The following is an 18,833-nucleotide window of genomic DNA, read 5'->3' on the forward strand; positions in this document are numbered from 1 at the left end:
TTAAGCATCTGTCTCTGCTTCCGTCATCCCATATGGGCACCCGTTTGTGTCTTGGCTGCTCTTCTTTCGATTCAGCTCTCTGCTATGGCCTGGGAAAGCAGTGCAAGATAGCCCAAGTGCTTTGGCCCCTGTACCCATGTAGGAGACCCAGAAGAAGCTCCTGGCTCCTGGATTTGAATCAGCCCAGCTCTGGCCGTTGCGACCATTTGGGGAACAAACCAGTGGATGGAAGACCTTTCTCTTTGACTCCCCTTCTCTCTGTCTGTAGCTCTTCCTCTCAAATAAAAATAAATAAAAGCTTTTTAAAAATGTGGATAATTATAGAAAGCATTTATATATATTTTTTTCTTTAAAGATTTATTTATTTACTTGAAAGAGTCAGAGAGTGATGGCCAGGGCTGGGCCAGGCCCAAGCCAAGAGTCAGTTTTATCTTCCACTCTCCCACAAGGATATAGGGGTACAAGCACTTGGGCGATCTTCTGCAGCAGGGGGCTGGATTGGAGTGGTGCAACTGGGCTGGAACCAGTGCCTATATGTGATGCTGGCACTGCAGATGGTTGCTTAACCCACTGCACCACAGTGCTAGCCCCATTATATTTTCTAAGGTACTTTATTTGATTTAAGAAGGTCCTTTTTGTTATAATCTTGACAATCCAAAAAGATAAATCTGCCAGTTAGGATTAGGTTTAGCTAATTAGCACATTAAAAAACAAATAAACGTAGGGCCTTATGCAAAGTAGGTGGGGTTATTGCTGTCTCCCATCAAAGATACCTAGAAATAGGCAGCCTAAGGAGGTGATAGATTCCTAATTATAAAAAACCCAGACTTCACCTCTCTGCCATCTGTGATGTTCCACTTCACCTAGATGGCTGCCTACACTCCATCAAGTTGTCAACTAGCCAACAGAAAAAACAAAAGAAGATTGCTTACCCTTGCAGGAGTGCCCCTCCTAAAAGTTACACATAAAATAGTTGTATTTTCAATGGCAAAAGAGTATAGAAATGTCTCTGGCTGGCTTGGACCTAGCTAAGAACTGAAGATTCTGTTACTTAGAAGGAAAGTTGAGTGCGAAAGGAGCATTGTGGTGTAGCAGGTGCATCTCATGTGGGTGCAGGTGCTTGGGCCTCTGCCACTCACATGGGAGACCCAGCAGAAGATCCGGCATCCTGACTTTGGCCTAGCCCAACCCTGGCTGTTGGGGCCATTTCGGGTATGAACCAATGGATGGAAGACCTCTCTCCCTCTCTGTAACTCTTTCAGATAAATAAATAAATCTTTAAAGCAAACAAACAAAAATGTTTTTGCGTAAGAATAGTAACTTTTCAGTAGCATCTAAGGGAAGTCAAAGATAAAGATGAAAATTTGTCTTTGATAACCTAGTAGTATAAAGACTTAAACTGTAGATATTCAATGAATGAAAGCTTCTTTCTTATTTTATAAATATTTGATTAAATCATCACTAAAAGCACCTTACAGTTTAAAAACCATCACTGGATTCCAGTTTTCAGTTATTTCAGCAGAGAAAGGTACCTTGTTTGAGAATGTGAACCTCTGTGATTATTTTAAAATTCTAGGTCTCAATTTTGAACCATATGGACTATCATTTTCATCATCTGGCTTCACTGGACGGCAGTCTCCTGCTGGCATTTCACTCGGTTCAGATGTGTCTGGGAATAGTGCTGACACAGGGCTGAAAGAGTAAGTTTCTTACTAATATTGAGAAAGCAGGAATGTTCAAATATCTTTAAGCATTCCATTTGCTTTCTGCTTCTGCTCTTTTATCACCATCATGATTATTTGCTTGTTTTAGGATGACTTCCAAGAAGTTTATTGTTCATTGTGCTTCATATAATTCAAAGGCTGAGACACATTTGTGACAAAATTTATTATTGTAATAACTTAGAAGGATTCCTAAAAGCTAAATTTTATATGCATTGTTTTTTAGTTTCTATTTATTGCTTTCAGTTGATATTGTACAGTGTTTCCTTATTCTTTAAGAGCTTGCCTACCTTCCAAGACATCATAAGATGTATACAAGTCTTGCATATATTAATGTGTGTGTTCATTGCTGCATGTTGTACATTTTAAAGAAACATCAGTTTATATTCTTGGACCTGGTGTTGTGGCATAGCAAGGTAAGCTGCCACCTGTGACACCGGCATCACATTTTGGAGTACCAATTCAAGTTCTGACTGCTCTGCTTCCAATCCAACTCCCTGCTGATGTGTCTGGGAAGGCAGCAGAAGATTGTCCAGGTATGTGGGTCCCTGCCACCCATGTGGGAGACATGGATGGAATTCCAGGCTCTTGGCTTCGACTTAGCCCATACCTGGCTGTTGGAGCCGTTTGGAGAGTGAACCAGCAGATGGAAGATTTATTTCTCTCTGTCCTTCCTCTTTCTGTCACTCCAACTTTCAAATAAATAAATAAATAAATAAATACTTAGAAAATTTTATTCAGCATATCAACCTACATTCTTCATAATGTATTTGTGTCATTCTTCTGATGAATTCTTTTTTTTTTTTTTTTTTTTTTTTTTTTTTTTTTTTTTTGACAGGCAGAGTGGACAGTGAGAGAGAGAGAGACAGAGAGAAAGGTCTTCCTTTGCCGTTGGTTCACCCTCCAGTGGCCGCCACGGCTGGCGCGCTGCGGCCGGCACACCGCGCTGATCCGATGGCAGGAGCCAGGAGCCAGGTGCTTTTCCTGGTCTCCCATGGGGTGCAGGGCCCAAGCACCTGGGCCATCCTCCACTGCACTCCCTGGCCACAGCAGAGGGCTGGCCTGGAAGAGGGGCAACCGGGACAGAATCCGGCGCCCCGACCGGGACTAGAACCCAGTGTGCTGGCGCCGCTAGGTGGAGGATTAGCCTAGTGAGCTGCGGCGCCGGCCCTGATGAATTCTTATCATTATTTCATTGGAAGAATTGGCAGATATAGAGATGAGCATAAAATAAGGCAATTGGCTTCACCTGAGAAAGCTGAAGAAGGTATACAGTTTGCTTAAAATGTTTTCAAAGCTTTTTTCCAGCCACCTTGAAAATTGGTAATCCATTTGTTTTAAGTGTCTTACTTCAAGACACATTTCATCTTGTTAAGGTAGAATTTATTTTAGAAATATGGTTAAATTACTTTTAGATGCACGATTAAGTTTTTTTTCCAGAGGTTTATTTATTTATTTGAAAAACAGAGTTACAGAGAGGCAGAGGCAGAGAGAGGGAGAGAGGTCTTCCATTTGCTGGTTCACTCTCCACATGGCCGCAACAGCCGGAGCTCCTTCTGGTCTCCCATGAAGGTGCAGGGGCCCAAGGACCTGGGCCATCTTCTACTGCTTTCCCAGGCCATAACAGAGAGCTGGATGGGAAGTGGAGCATTCAGGACTCAACTGGCACCCACATGGGATGCTGGCACTGCTGGCGGCCAGCTTTACCCGCTACACCCTAGTACCGGCCTCTTAATTAAATTTTAAAGGTGGGATAATGTGCGTAAAGTGCATATTACAACTCAGTGCATAGTAAATGATTGTAAAATAGTAGCTGGTATTATTAATAACTGTGCTTACCATCATTTTATCTTTATCCAAAACAGGGGTTGGGAATGTCTGGCCTATGGGCCATATAAGGCCCACAAAATCATTTGCTCTGGCCCTGCCAAGACCACTGCAGTTGCGACTGAAAATTCAATACATCTCTTGCAGGCTAATTTTTAAGTTGATAATTTTGTATGACCTGTGAATGATGTTATAAATATCCAGTGGCCCTTGGCAGAAAGAAATGTTCCCACCCGTCATCCAAAAGCTGTGTTTAACAAGTAAAATTAGTGATCAATCTGAATAATTTTGGCTAGTGTACTAATCTGACAGTAAAGTAATAAAAATGGCTTTCTTGTTAGTGAAGGAACTTCTCTTAAAAGAGTTAAAAAATATTTTAAGCAGCCGGTGCCGTGGCTCAATAGGCTAATCCTCCACCTGCGGCGCCAGCACCCTGGGTTCTAGTCCCGGTCAGGGCGTCGTAGTCTGTCCCGGTCACTCCTTTTCCTGTCCAGCTCTCTGCTGTGGCCTGGGAGTGCAGTGGAGGATGGCCCGGGTCACTGGGCCCTGCACCCGCATAGGGGACCAGGAGAAGCACTTGGCTCCTGGCTTTGGATCAGCGCGGTGCGCCGGCCGCAGCACACAGGACGCAGCGGCCATTAGGGAGTGAACCAATGGAAAAGGAAGACCTTTATCTCTGTCTCTCACTGTCCACTCTGCCTGTCAAAAAAAAAAAAAAATGTTTTAAGTGATGGCAGCATTGTTGGAGTAAGTGTAATAAAATCTCAAAGGTAACAATTTTGAAGGGTGACATTTGGTTGGAGTTCATTTGGAGTTTTTTTTTTTTTTATAATCAGAAGTTCCTAAATTTTTTTTATTTAAGATTTTTAAATTAATTGATTTGAAAATCAGAGTTACAGAGAGAGAAGGAGATATATAGAGAGACCGATCTTCCATCCACTGGTGCAGTCCCCAAATGGCTACAATGGCCGGGGCTGAGCCAAGCTTTCTGCTGCTTTCCCAGACACATTAGCAGGGAGCTGGATTGGACGTGGAGTATCCAGGACTTGAACCGGTGCCCACATGGGATGCCATTGTTGCATGGCATTAATGTACTACACCACAATGCTGGCCCTTTGAGTTCTTATACATTAAGAAGTCAGCCACTTTATTTTATGTTCATCCTTACATTTGTCATTCTTCTAATGAGATGGTTATAAAATGTATCACAAGAATGACACATATAGATTGTGAGGAATGTGGAATGATATGCTGAATGAAAAAAGCCTAAGTTCAAATTCTTTTATCCTTTTTGTTTCTGCTCTATTAACACCCTTGTTCTATTACCCTTAGTTTTAATTTTGGTGCTCCAAGCATGAGAAGCAGATACGGGTTTGTGGATCTGTGATAGCAGAAGTAACAGCAGTTAAGTGCCCCAAACAGAGAATAAGGGGCAAGGGAAGGAGAGACAGGAACCCTCCAAACCTAAAATGGAACTTGGGCTGCGCCTTTTAAAACAGCATCTGCTGTTTTAGTACTGAGTTAGGAGGATGTGACAGGGCTGAGGGAATCCTGTACCACGTGGGCCACCCTCAGGAAAATGGCATTGGCAACACTGGAAGAATTACATATGCAGTAGTACCATGAAATGGAACTTCTTTCCCAAAAGGACCACAGCGCCTACAGTATTTCACGTTAGGGATCTATGGGCAGCTGGCAGTGTGAACCAACTTTAGAATGGAAACATTTGCTCCTGTTCTGGTACACTGAGGAGTAGTAGCACGTCCAATTTAGAATTTCTTACCTGTAAGCTCTATTACTGGGCAGCATCCCACTTCAAATGGGAATTCTTAGAGTTAAGTTAAAGAACACTCCTAATCTTTTAAAGGTTACAAGGTCAGAATTTCTATGTGTTTGAATGATCTGATTAAAAATAATATAAAGGCATATCATATAAAACTATGTATTGTATAATAGTGTCAAAACCCAGAGATGACTCATGTTTTAAAAATTACAGTATATTTTATTATCAATAAGAGGCATATTTTGTGTATGAAATGGCTTTATGTTGTTCTTTTATGTATTCTCCCACTTTTTGGACTGTATATGGTACATGATAGAAAGTACAGTTGATGATAGGCGTGTATCCAAATGAAATACACGTGAAAGAAGTCTTCTAAAAAGTTTGAGGCTCCTTTTGAGTTCCTTCTGTCTTTTCCTTTCTCACTGTGTGTGTGTGTGTATGTGTGTTGCTGAGGATTGAGTTCCCTGGGAAGCACATTCTGTGATGGTTTTTAGTATGCTGAATATTAAGGAGTGCCCCTAGGATTAACACCAAGAGGAAGAAGGAGAAAGCAGCAGGAAGAGGAAGAAGTTAAGAGGAAATACTGTGCCAACAGAAAGCCTCTGTTGACCCCACAGGGAGCTCTAGAGCTGGCATGTCCCTTCAGAGTTACCCTGAGTTAGGCCAAGACAGGGGACCAAGACTTTATACTTTTTTTTTTTTTTGACAGGCAGAGTGGACAGTGAGAGAGACAGAGAGAAAGGTCTTCCTTTGCCGTGGGTTCACCCTCCAATGGCTGCCGCGGCCAGCGTGCTGTGGCCGGTGCACCGCGCTGATCTGATGGCAGGAGCCAGGTACCTATCCTGGTCTCCCATGGGGTGCAGGGCCCAAGCACCTGGGCCATCCTCCACTGCACTCCCTGACCACAGCAGAGAGCTGACTGGAAGAGGGGCAACCAGGACAGAATCCGGTGCCTCGACCGGGACTAGAAGCCGGTGTGCCGGCGCTGCAGGAGGAGGATTAGCCTATTGAGCCGTGGCGCCGGCCAAGACTTTATATTTTTACTCATCAGTCATTGATGTGGACTGCCCCAGAAAAGACTTGATCTCCGCTTGATCCAGGGGCTGAGAACTGACAGTATGCCCAACAAAGGGACAATTGGCCTTCATTGAAGGGGGTCAGGATGGAGCAACTCGGCCCACCACATCTGCCCTTTTTCTTAAACTAGTATTTGGATCATTTATTAATACAACCTGGGGACTTGTAAATAATGAAGGGAAATGTTTTGGTGGAAGGGCGCACATGGATAGTGTAATTCTGCTGTGGATATTCACAAATCCCATAGAGGTGATGCTTTTTTTTTTTTTTAAGATTTATTTATTTATTTGAAAGTCAGAGTTACACAGAGAGAGGAGAGGCAGAGAGAGAGAGGTCTTCCATCCAATGGTTCACTTCCCAATTGGCTGCAACAGCCAGAGCTGCCCCAATCCGAAGCAGGAGCTAGGAGCATCTTCCGGGTCTCCCATGTGGGTGCAGGGGCCCAAAGACTTGGACCATCTTCTACTGCTTTCCCAGGCCATAGCAGAGAGCTGCATCGGAAGAGGAGCAGCCGGGTCTCGGACCGGCGTCCATATGGGATGCCTGTGCTTCAGGCAGGGCGTTAACCCACTGCGCCACAGCGCCGGCCCCACAGGTGCTGGTTTTGAGCATCCTAGAAATGCTAGGGTTGCTTTCAGTGGTTCCTGTGACCACTTTGGCATCTGCTTATAGCAAGAACAGCCAGTTTTATTCTAAGAGGTTTAGTAGATAACTGTTTTTTTTTTCTTTTTAATTCTTCACTCAATATGAGTTTAAATATCTATTTTTAAAAATTGTTTTGGCTTGTAAAAAAAAGTTGATCATGATTCTAGCAAATTGAGAATAATAATTAGTACAAGTATTTCTTTTTTTGACAAGAATATAGTGCTTTACCATTTACAAATCTTGCACATATGTTCTCATTTGACCCTCACAGCAACCCTGTGAGATATGTAGCACAGATATTCTTCTCATTTGACAGATGAGGAAAGTGTCTCAGAACAGTAAGAAACTTATGTGCCCAAGTTCTACAGTGAGTGCACAATTTATATTAACATCATCAATCTAAAAATTTAGTACCCAATCTCCTCTCACACTTGTCCTGCCTATTTCACAGAGATAATGAAGATAAAGCAATTTCAAGTTTAGAAAATGTACTTTGAGGGAAAAAAGCACTGAGTAATTATACCCACAGACTATAATTTCCCACAATGTAGGGCTCATTCCCCTTCATATCCCAGCTTGTGGTGAACTCTGAAGTTTCTGTTACCTCCGTTCTTGTATTCAATTAAGCAATGCAGTAAGGCAGGAAAACAGTGTGGTCCTGTATAAAGTCATATAAAATACAATCAGGCTAACTGGTATTCTTAAGCAAGTTGAGGAGCACTACACAGAAAGGACAGTGTGCAGCTAGGACCCACCGAGGCACAAAGCAAAACAAGGCAACAATATCACATCGGTTAGGATTGCATGGAAGGAAAACGTGGTATCAGAGTTCAGACCCACACACACACAGTTCTCTAAGGCAAAGCCGTTGGCAATGAAGAGTTACTCGTTCCACATTACAGAAACAAGAGCAGAAGATTCATGGGAACCCTCTGCAGAGGCATCTTAAGTCTCACAGATCTCTTTTGCTGCCTACAGCAATATAAAAGACAATATCCTCTTTATTTTAAATAATTATTGGAGCTGTGCTTGTATCTTGAACTAAACCAAGTAATTGCCCCATGCTAACCTCCCATGGCTAAAATAAATCCTGTACTATTATTCCTCATCAGATTAATAAACAGATGTCTTTTAAGGTAATGAATTAGATGGCTTTTTTAGTGGTTTGTTGTTGTTGCTGTTTTTAGGATTTACTTTGGATTCTCTTTCTTTAAGATCCAAAGAAAGTTACATTGAGTGTTTATTGGTGGATCTAACAGTTAAAGTGTAATATGTGAATTTAACATATTAAAAGAGTTCTGTAGCATTCTATAGCATCTGCTCAGAAAGGCTTGTGCACTATACAAACTACTTAAGCCATGCAAAACCATTTTTCAGGGTCTTCACTCAGGAAGAATCCCATTCAGCATGCTTCTCCTCCTGAGGTGGTTCCTGCTGAGCAAGCTTTATTTTCAGTTTTTAATTTTCTCCTTTAGTAGCTTCATATTTTTCTTCCACTTCTGCCAGTTGTAGGCGAAGCAGCTCTATTTCTGCATTTTCTGGGGTAGCAGCTCCTAAATGATGCTTTAAAAAGTCCAAAGCACTATCCGGTTTCTCTGGTTCTTTGTGTAAGGCTGCCAACACCTTGGTCAGCGTGTCCAGCACTCTCCAAGTGCTTCCAGAGCTGCGCGTGCTTCAAGTTCGCAGCCTTGGAATGGGCTCTAGTGACAGTGGCAGCAGCGTTGATGGTGCTGGCGACCCATGGCTGGCGGGCTCCAGTGCAGATATTTCCAAGTCTTCCTTTTAGATTAATTTCACAATTCTTATATAAGTTCAAAAAAATTTTTTTAATTTTATTTTTTTGAGAAGGAGAAGGAAAGGAGGGAGACAAAGTGGAGGAAAAAGGGAGAGGAAGAAAGAAATCCCCCATCCACTGGCTCACTCCCCAACAGCCAGGACTGGGCCAGCCAAAACCAGGAGTCATAATCTCAATCTGGGTCTCCCAGTTAGGGTCCCAACCACTTGAGCCATCACCTGCTGCCCCCTAGGAAGCTAGGATGGGGAGCACAGCCAGGACTTGAACCTAGGTGGTAGGGGATGCAGGTATCCCCACTGGCATCTTAACTGCTACACCAAATGTCTGCTTTATGTATATAAATTTTTAAAATGTTATTTTTGGTCTTTGACAGGGATGCTTAAATGAGCCAAGTACCATGGACACAGAGTTGGTTTTAATTTATTTTTTAAATCTTTTCCTCCTACCTTTATTGAAGTATTATGGGCAAATACAATTTTGTATATTTAAGGTATACAACATGATATTTTGATGTATGTGTACATATGTGAGTGATTACCACAACCAAGCTAATTGATGGATACAAGTTTTTTTTTTTTTTTTTTTTTTTTTTTTTTTTTTAAGATTTTATGTATTTATTTGAGAGGTAGAGTTACAGACACAGAGAGGGAGAGACAGAAAGGTCTTCCATACACTGGTTTACCCCCTAAATGGCCATAATGGCTGGAGCCGGGCAATCCAAAGCCAGGAACTAGGAGCTGCTTCTGGGTCTCCCATGCAGCTGTAGGGTCCTAAGTACTTGGGTGATCTACTGCTTTCCCAGGCCATAGCAGAGAGCCGGACAGAAGAGGAACAGCTGGGACTAGAACCAGAGCCCATGTAGGATGCCAGTGCCACAGTACATCACAGCGCCAGCCTTGGACACAAGTTTTTAAATGAGAATAATTGAGACTATCTCTGGCTGTTTGAGCCTGTGCTTAGGTTTTATTAGTCACTCTAGATTCATAGCTGTGTAACTTGTGGGACAATAGTGAGTCCCTATTTTGAATTTGGCCCTGGTCTTTTTGCCTGGATGCCTTCTCTATAGCCTTTTTGGTCTGGATACCTGACTTCTGACCACTACTTTAATTCTTCAACTTAGGTATAAAAAATTTCTAAACCCCATGCTTTATCCTAAAATCTTATTGTTTATTTTTATGGACCAGACCTCATTTCATTTTTATAAAAGTGTATTTATGGGGCCGGTGCTATGGCTTAGCAGGTAAAGCTGCCTCCTGCATTGCCAGCGTCCCATACAGGCACCAGCTCGAGTCCTGGCTGCTTCGCTTCCCTTCCAGCTCTCTGCTATGGCCTGGGAAAGCAGTAGAAGATGGCCCAAGTCCTTGGGCCCCTGTATCCATGTGGGAGACCCGAAAGAAGCTCCTGGCTCCTCCTGGCTTTGGATTGGTACAGCTCCAGCTGTTGTGGTCAATTAGGGAGTAAACCAGCAGATGGAAGTCCTCTCTCTCTCTCTCTCTCTCTGTGCCTTTCTTTCTCTCTCTGTGTAACTCTGACTTTCAAATAAATAAATAAATCTTTTTTTTTTAAAGTGTATTCATAATAGTTGAAAATATGGTGGCTGCTTTGCACTTTAAGAGTGCTTCTTGGATTAAAAGTGAATTTACACATAGGAGTGCATTTGAAGTTTTGCTTTCAGCAGGATTTTATTTAGTGAATTTATGTAGGTTTTTTTTTTTTTTTAAAGATTTATTTATTTATTTGAAAGGCAGAATAACAGAGAGGTAGAGGCAGAGTGAGAAATCTTCTGTCTGCTGGTTCAACCTCCAAATGGCCGCAATAGCCAGAGCTAGCCCCTTCTGAAGCCAGAAACCAGGAGCTTCTTCTGGGTTTCCCATGTGGGTGCGGGAACCCAAGGACTTGGGCCGTCTTCTGCTGCTTTCCTAGACACATTAGCAGGAAGCTGGATTGGAAGTGGGGCAGTTAGTACTCAAACCGGTGCCCATATAGGATACTGGCACCACAGACAGCAGCTTTACCTGCTGCACCACAGCACTGGCCCCATTTATGTAAAAGGTTTATAATTTATTCAGGTAGCTAAGAAACTTAAGAATCATTTCTGATTTTCAACCCATCAGAATTAAAGGTGTTTTTAAAAAGTGAATGAGGCTTGGCCGGCACCGTGGCTCAATAGGCTAATCCTCCGCCTTGCGGCGCCGGCACACCGGGTTCTAGTCCCGGTCGGGGCACCGGATTCTGTCCGGTTGCCCCTCTTCCAGGCCAGCTCTCTGCTGTGGCCCGAGAAGGCAATGGAGGATGGCCCAAGTGCTTGGGCCCTGCACCTGCATGGGAGGCCAGGAAAAGCACCTGGCTCCTGGCTTCGGATCAGCGCCATGCGTCGGCCGCGGCGGCGGCCATTGGAGGGTGAACCAACGTCAAAAGGAAGACCTTTCTCTCTGTCTGTCTCTCTCACTGTCCACTCTGCCTGTCAAAAAAAAAAAAAAAAGTGTCAATGAGGCTGGCGCCGCTGCTCACTTGGTAATCCTCCGCCTGCAGTGCCGGCACCACGGGTTCTAGTCCCGGTTGGGGGCCGAATTCTGTCCTGGTTGCCCCTCTTCCATTCCAGCTCTCTGCTGTGGCCCGGGAGTGCAGTGGAGGATGGCCCAAGTCCTTGGGCCCTGCACCCGCATGGGAGACCAGGAGGAAGCACCTGGCTCCCCGGCTTCGGATCAGCGCAGCGCGCGGGCCGCAGCGGCCACTGGTTGTGAACCAACGGAAAAAGGAAGACCTTTCTCTCTCTCTCTCTCTCTCTCTCTCTCTCTCTCACTATCCACTCTGCCTGTAAAAAAAAAAAAGTGAATGAGTAAAGAACTGATTTATTTTTGTCCAACTTATTCAAAACAATTAAGTGAAAATTAGTGACCTGAAAATTTTACCTTAGTCTAGAGAACTGCTGCCTTTAAATCATTTGGCTGGAGTGTAGGGGGAGATTGACTATGACTAAATTGAAATCTAGAGATTCAGGCTTTACTTTTGACCATTTAGAGTTTAATGTGAGAGCTGTTCCTAAAAGGTCATGAACAGTGATGTATTTTTCAATACCTCAATGTAGTGACTAATTAGTAGTTATTATTTACATTGACTTTATTTCATTATTAATCTACTTAGAACAAGCAGTTTGAAGCTGGAAGGTATAAAGAAATTGTGGGGAAAAGAGGGCTACCTGCCCAAGAAGGAGAATAAAACTGGTGATGAAACTGAAGCTCCTGTTCCTCAAGAGACCACCATAATGGAGAATGTGGATCAAGCTGTAACAAAAAAGGATCAATCTCAAGTCCTTACCCAGACTAAAGAGGAGAAAGAAAAGCAGCTGTTGGCATCATCATTGTTTGTTGGACTAGGATCGGAAAGTTCAGTCAACTTGGTAAGTGATCAGTTATATCCCTTTAAGAATCTGTGTTCTCTGTTTATAAACAAAACTGACCCTAGAAAAGCTCCTGGCTCTCATCTGTCTACTTGGTGAGAATTGGCTTCCCCAGCTTTCACTCCTCATCATCTCTTAGCTCCAGTGCCACTAGTGAGTGACACACCTTTTCTCTCCCTGAAACATAAAGTCCAGTGAACTTGGAACAAAGATGTTCTCTTTGTTCCAGTTGACTAGGGCAAGGGTCAGGGTTCAAATGAAGTTACCAGTGTAACTACGGGACTCTCACCTCTGTGGGTAGATGGGAGAGTTCTCAGAGGGAGGGGGGCTTAATTGAAGTGTTGTCAATAATAGTCAACAATATTGCTGTATTTTTGAAAAAATATGCTTCAAAATGGTATTTTTAATAATAAAAATTGAGTCATTTTAGAGGCATAACAGTAAAATAGTTATATAAATTATGGTTTCAGAATACCATTTAGGCACTAAAAATGATAAATATTGCATTGCAGAATGAAAAAAAGATACTTGTAGAGTGGGTGTCTAGCCTAGTGGTCCAGCTCCTAGCTGTAGCTTCCTGCCATGTAGTCCCTGGGAAGCAGTGTTTATGGCTCAAGTAATTGGGTTCCTGCCATGCTCATGGGAGACCTGGATTGTGTTCCTGGCTCCTGGATCCTGGCTACAGTCCTGGCTTCGCCCTGGCCATGGCAGACATTTGGGGAGTGAACCAGCATATGGGAGCTCTTTCTCTGTGTGTCTGTGTCACTGCCTCTCAAAAAAATAAAAATAAGTACAATTTTTTAAAAGAATTCTGTGAGGAACTGTGTTGTAACTCAGATGACTTCATGCAGAATGTGGAGAAGCTAATGATGATGTCAAATAAACATGTGTGCTGTTACCCTCAGCTGCAGCTTTCCCTCTGTCCCTGGGCCAAAGCAGACAGGACTGGGACTAACCAGTGTGCTCCTTCTGTATCATGCCCTTTGTTAGAGCACTTCTCCAGGTGTCCAGTGCCTTATTGATTTTTCTAGTGTTTGAGGTTCCCAGTCACATAGATCAAGGCTAAGTTGAGGTGTTTCGTTTAAACTGGCTTTTACTTTTAGGTCTCTGATCTGTTTTGAGTTAACCTTTTATGTACTGTAGTTCACTGTAAGGGTCAAGATTTATTTCAAAAAATATTATTTTTTTCACTTTTACTTTTTTTTTTTTAAATACTTATTTGAAAGGCAGAGCAACAGAAAGAGAAGGCGAGACAAAGTGAGATTTTTCATGTGCTAGTTTACTCCCTAAGTAGCCACATTAGTCAGGTCTGTGCCAGAATAGAGCCCATCCTGGCCATCCAGGTGAGTGGCAGGGGCCCGAGTTCTTGGGCCATCTTCTGCTTCCTTCCTAGTTGAGTTAGTAAAAAGCTGAATCAGAAGCAGAGCAGCTGGGACTCAAACTGGCACTGTGATTTGGGATGCTAACGTCATAAGTGGCGGCTTAACCTGCTGTGCCACAATGCTGGCCCCACCTTCCACCTTTTTATTTTGTCTTCATTTTCTAAAGATACTTTCTCTGGGTATGAAATGCTTTTCTTAAATACTTCTTTTTAGTTATTTAGTTTTAATTTTGTTTTTGAAAGGAAGAGAGATGGGGTGTGGTGGGGATGGGGTAGGGGGAGGGCAGAGAGAGAGAGAGAGAGAAAGCAAGGAGAGGAGTGTAAGCAACCCCATTTAGTGGTTACTCCTCCAGTGCCTGCAATGGCTGGGACTGGGTCAGAGCTGGAGCCAGGAGCTGGGAATGCAATCCAGGTCTGCCACACTTGTGCCATCATCACTGCCTCCCAGGGTCTGCATTAGCAGGAAGCAGAAGTCAGGTACTGGAGCCAGAACTTGAACCCAGGAATTCTGATGGCAGGATATGGGTATATTAACCACTAGGCTAAATGTTCCCCTTTACTTGAAGTATTTTAACAAAGATGTTACTACAGTGTCTTCTAGCCTGTATAGCTCCTGATTAACAGCATATTGACTAGTGCAGAAGAACAGATCACTGGGGCTGGTACTGTGGTGCAGTGGCTTAAGCTATCACCTGCAATGCCAGCATCCCATATGGGCATTGGTTTGAGTCCTCACTGCTCCACATCTGATCCTGCTTCCTGCTAATGCACCTTGGAAAGCAGTGGATGATGGCTCAAATGCCTGGGCTACTGCCACCCATGTGGGAGACCTGGATGGAATTCCTGGCTCATGTCTGCAACCTTGCACAGCCACAGCTATTGCAGACATTTGGGGAGTGAACCAGCAGATGGAAGATCTTGTTATCTTTTTGTGTCTCCCCCTTTCTGTGTAACTCTGCCTTTCATATAATAAATAAATCTTAAAAAAAAAAAATCATTAACCTTGAAGACAAAGTAATGGAAACTATCCAAAATGAAAGAGAAAGAAAATACAAAGAAAGAACAGAGCAGTAGTGAGCTGAGGAACAGTACCAAGTAGTCTGATACACATCTGCTTTGAGTCCTGTAACTACTGGGGGAAAAAAATAAAAGGAAATACTTTATCCCTTCCTGCCTACCTTTCTCTTGTTTTTGTTTATCGGTTAATGGCATGTTGGTTTTTGTTAGATGACTTCTGATTTGGGAGGTAAGAAACAAACTCAAATTTGGAATAAGTTGTTGGGGCTTAAGGGGATGGAGAGGATATGAGAAGGGAACTAGAATTCTGGTTAACCAGTCATGAGAAGTCTGGCCCAGCAGTGTTGCCTACAGAGATTGGAGATGTGGACCAAGTAGTGCTGTTTGCTGCAGCGATTCTAGACAGAATTTTGGCAGGCAAGGGATCACTTTTACCACTGCTCTTACGTAAATTCACAGATTGTTCCTTAGAAGTTTAGATCAAGGAAGGCAAGTTTGCCTTCTTGTCTCCTGAGTCTGTGGCACGCATTATCAGCCATGGAATTCTTTCCTGCTGAGTGTTCTATCAGCCCATGCTGATTGATTCTTGAAGTAAAACCCGTTTTTCCCCCTACTTATTAACGCATAGGCTGTGAAATAAAATTATTATAGATTACTAAAACAGAGTTTGGGACATTCTTATATTTACGGGTAACTTAGGTTTCTACAAGACACAGCTGGAAACTCAAAAAATGGCTAGATTTCTGTTTCTCATGTCTCCTATAGTTTGAAATCTAACAAGTTTTTAGAATTGTTCACAACTGACTTTTTGACCTTATTTCTTTCTCTGATTTTATGGGGTTTTAATGAGGAATAAGAATTAGCTAATAGTTCAGAGTTACTAAGCTGTCAGAATTTTAGGACTTAACGTTTTGTTCAACTCTGATTTTTTGTTAATATGTGCTTGATAGAACATTAGCAAGCAAGTTGCTCATTTGAAATTATAGAAGAATGTTCAACACTCAAGAATAGTAGAATTGTTTCTTTTTATGCTATCATTATGCTTTATTTTTATAGTTGGGAAAAGCAGATACTGTCTCTCACAAGTTCAGAAGGAAATCAAAAGTCAAGGAATCCAAAAGTGAAGAAACAACCAGTGGTTACAATGTGACTTGTTCCTCTTTTAGTTCTTTGCCAAATGTGGCATATGAAGAAGATTATTTGAATACTTTGCAGGATAGAGGAGACAAAGAATTGAAGAAGTTTTCTCTCAGCTCAGAACTTTTGGATCCTGAGTCATTGACAGAACTGCCCTTGGTTGAGAAACTCTCGAATTGCAGCCTGTCTACACCGTCTTTGTTTGCTGATAACAACATGGAAATTTTTCACCCTTCTCCATGTACTACCGTCTCATTTGCCAAGGAAATCTCTTTAGCATCGTCTTTGTTGGATGAAACTGCTGAATCCTTAAATTCAGATTGTATGGAGATCTGTGATAATGAAACCATATCAGTGTCTTCTCACAAAATTTACAAAGATGACTGTTTATTGGTGGTCTGGTTAGTCACTAATAAGAGTAGTACAGAATTGAAAAGTGCTAATTTAGAAATTTTTCCTACAGAAAATTTCAAGGTAAGAGAATGAATAGTTTGTCATTGCTGCCTTAAATGGACTTACTTAATGTTTCTGCTATTGATTCTTCTGATTTATTTTTAAGAATTCCTTTTTTATTTTTTTAAGATTTATTTATTTATTTGAAAGGCAGAACTACAAAGAGACAGTGGTGCAGAGAGAGAGAGAGAGGTCTTCCATCCATTGGTTCATTGGATGGCCACAATGGCTGGAGCTGGGCCGATCCAAAATCAGGAGCCAGGTGCTTCTTCCTGGTCTCCCACGTGGGTGCAGGGGCCCAAGCACTTGGGCCATCTTATATTGCTTTCCCAGGCCATAGCAGAGAGCTGGATCGGAAGTGGAGCAGCCGAGACTGACGCCCATATGGGATGCCAGCACAAAGGTGACATCTTTACCCACTGTGTACCACAGCGCCAGCCCCTTGATGTTTTATAAATTACTTCCATATCCTTCTTATTTCCTTAATAAAAACAAGTAAAAAGTGGAAAGGATTTTTTTTTATTATTTTCATTTAGTGACAAATTATTCAGAAGAGATAAAGAAAGGAAGATAATACAGATTGTATTGGAGAAGGCGATAGATATAAAGTGAATTTTTATAAAGCACAGTAAAGAATGCTGGCTTGCTTTTTTAAGACTTATTTATTTGAAAGGCAGAGTTAGAGGCAGAGGCAGAGATAGAGTGACATCTTCCACCCACCGGTTCACTCCCTAAATGGCCACCACAGCCAGAGTGGGCTGATCCAAAGCCAGGAGCCAGGAGCTTCTTCTAGGTCTCCCACGAGAGTTTAGGGGCCCAAGGACTTGGGCCATCTTCTACTGCTTTCCTAGGCCATAGCAGAGAGCTGGATTGGAAGTGGAGCAGCTGGGACTTGAACCGGCAGCCATATGGGATGCTGGCATTGCAGGTGGTAGCTTTACCTGCTACGCCACTGCGCTCGCTGTAAGAATGATGGATTTTGACTTCTACTGCCTGTTTCAATCCTGCTTCTGCAACTTATAAACTGTGTTACATGGTCAGGTTATTTAACTGCTTTGTGCCTCAGTTTCCTCATGTTCAAAATGAGTTACTGAAAGTAGGTACCTGTTGCTGTTAGGGGTCAATGAGTTAATTTCTGTAAACCTGCTTATAGCAATATATGGCACATGTGAGTCCTGCTGAATTATGTTCAGTATATATTTTGTGATCTCTTTTCCCATATTCATTACATGTCTGATTCACTCTTGTTATAAACAGTGAAAGGAAGTTCTCAAATTATTTAACAGAACAAAGTAGAACATTGGGGAATAAGAATATTGAAAAATAAATGTATTACTGTCTACTTTTTTTCTCTCACCAATTTACTGTGTGCTCAGGTGTCAGTTCTGTTTTTTTTTTTCCCTCCTCCAAGGGACTGCTGTTGTGGTTTTTGGAGGTATGTTGATTGTTTTGTCATGTGTATGTCCTTGGTGGATATAATGAGATTTGACCAGTGTATCCATTTTCCACAAAACTGACTCAGTTTCTTCTGTGAGCTAGAATGTATTGACTGAGGTATTGTATGAGTCACTGGCCAGGACAGAAGCTCTTGACTGGATGTGCATTAGAATCACCTGTGGAACTTAAAAAACAAAATGAAACCCAACCCAGTGCCGTTGCTTGAACTTGAGCCCTGTACCTTGAGTAAAACATGGAGAATGCAAGGGGAAGGCATCATCTGTCTTGTTTTTTTAAGCTCCTCCAGCTTCAGAAATCTGGTGCCATCCAGGCTTGAGAACCACTGGCTAGTATTTTATAATCTTTTTTAAAAAACAATTATACAGAGATTTTAAATGTAATGCCAGGGGCCTGCACTGTGGCTACCGCGCTGGCATCCCATATGGGTGCCCATTCAAGTCCTGGCTGCACTGCTTCTGATCCAGCTCCCTATAAGTGTGCCTGGGAGGGCAGCAGAGCATGGCCCAGGTGCTTGGACCCCTGCCCCCATGTAGGAGACCTGGGGGAAGCTCCTGATTCCTGGCTTTGGCCTAGCTCCGTCCTAATTATTGCATCATTTGGGAAGTGAACTGGAGGATGGAGGATCTCTGCCTCTCTCTGTTTCTCCTTCAAAATCATATCATATCTCTTTAAGAAAAATAAATAAGTGTAATGCCAATTGTTGCATAATTTTGACCTATGTACTATTGTTAATTATCTATACTAATGAATCTTTTTTTGTTTGTTTGTTTGTTTGAAGGTTTTTATTTAATGAATACAAATCTTCATATGTATAGGTTTTAGGGATATAGTGTTTCTTCCCCCCATACCCACACTCCCACCTGCACTCCCATACCACCTCCTACTCCCTCTCCCATTCCATTTTCCATTAAGATTCATTTTTAATTGACTTTATATGCAGAAGACCAACTGTTTACTAAGGAGAGATTTCAGCTATTTGCACCTACACAGGTACACAAAGTATAAAGTACAGTTTGAAGACAAGTTTTACCATTAATTTTCATAGTACAACTCATTAAGGACAGAGGTCCAGCATGGGGAGTAAGTGCACAGTGACTCCTGTTGTTGATTTAACAATTGACACTTTCATTTATGATGTC

General features: G+C 42.4%; 1 protein-coding gene and 1 pseudogene across 3 annotated transcripts in view; one reads left to right on the forward strand and one right to left on the reverse strand.

Moving 5' to 3' along the window:
- Positions 1-18,833, forward strand: part of AP4E1 (adaptor related protein complex 4 subunit epsilon 1) — an 87,357-nt gene that overhangs the window by 60,095 nt on the left and 8,429 nt on the right. For 2 of the 3 annotated variants that reach the window (XM_070054200.1, XM_070054201.1), the window contains exons 16-18: positions 1,577-1,700; positions 11,993-12,248; positions 15,703-16,257. In XM_070054200.1, coding sequence (XP_069910301.1) covers positions 1,577-1,700; positions 11,993-12,248; positions 15,703-16,257 — 935 coding nt within the window. The remainder of the gene's footprint in view (positions 1-1,576; positions 1,701-11,992; positions 12,249-15,702; positions 16,258-18,833) is intronic. The other variant, XM_070054202.1, reaches the window with a different exon arrangement.
- Positions 8,318-11,865, reverse strand: LOC103351206 (c-Myc-binding protein pseudogene; annotated as a pseudogene).

The sequence above is a fragment of the Oryctolagus cuniculus genome, chromosome 12, assembly GCF_964237555.1.
Source record: "Oryctolagus cuniculus chromosome 12, mOryCun1.1, whole genome shotgun sequence".
Classification (NCBI taxonomy): domain Eukaryota; kingdom Metazoa; phylum Chordata; class Mammalia; order Lagomorpha; family Leporidae; genus Oryctolagus; species Oryctolagus cuniculus.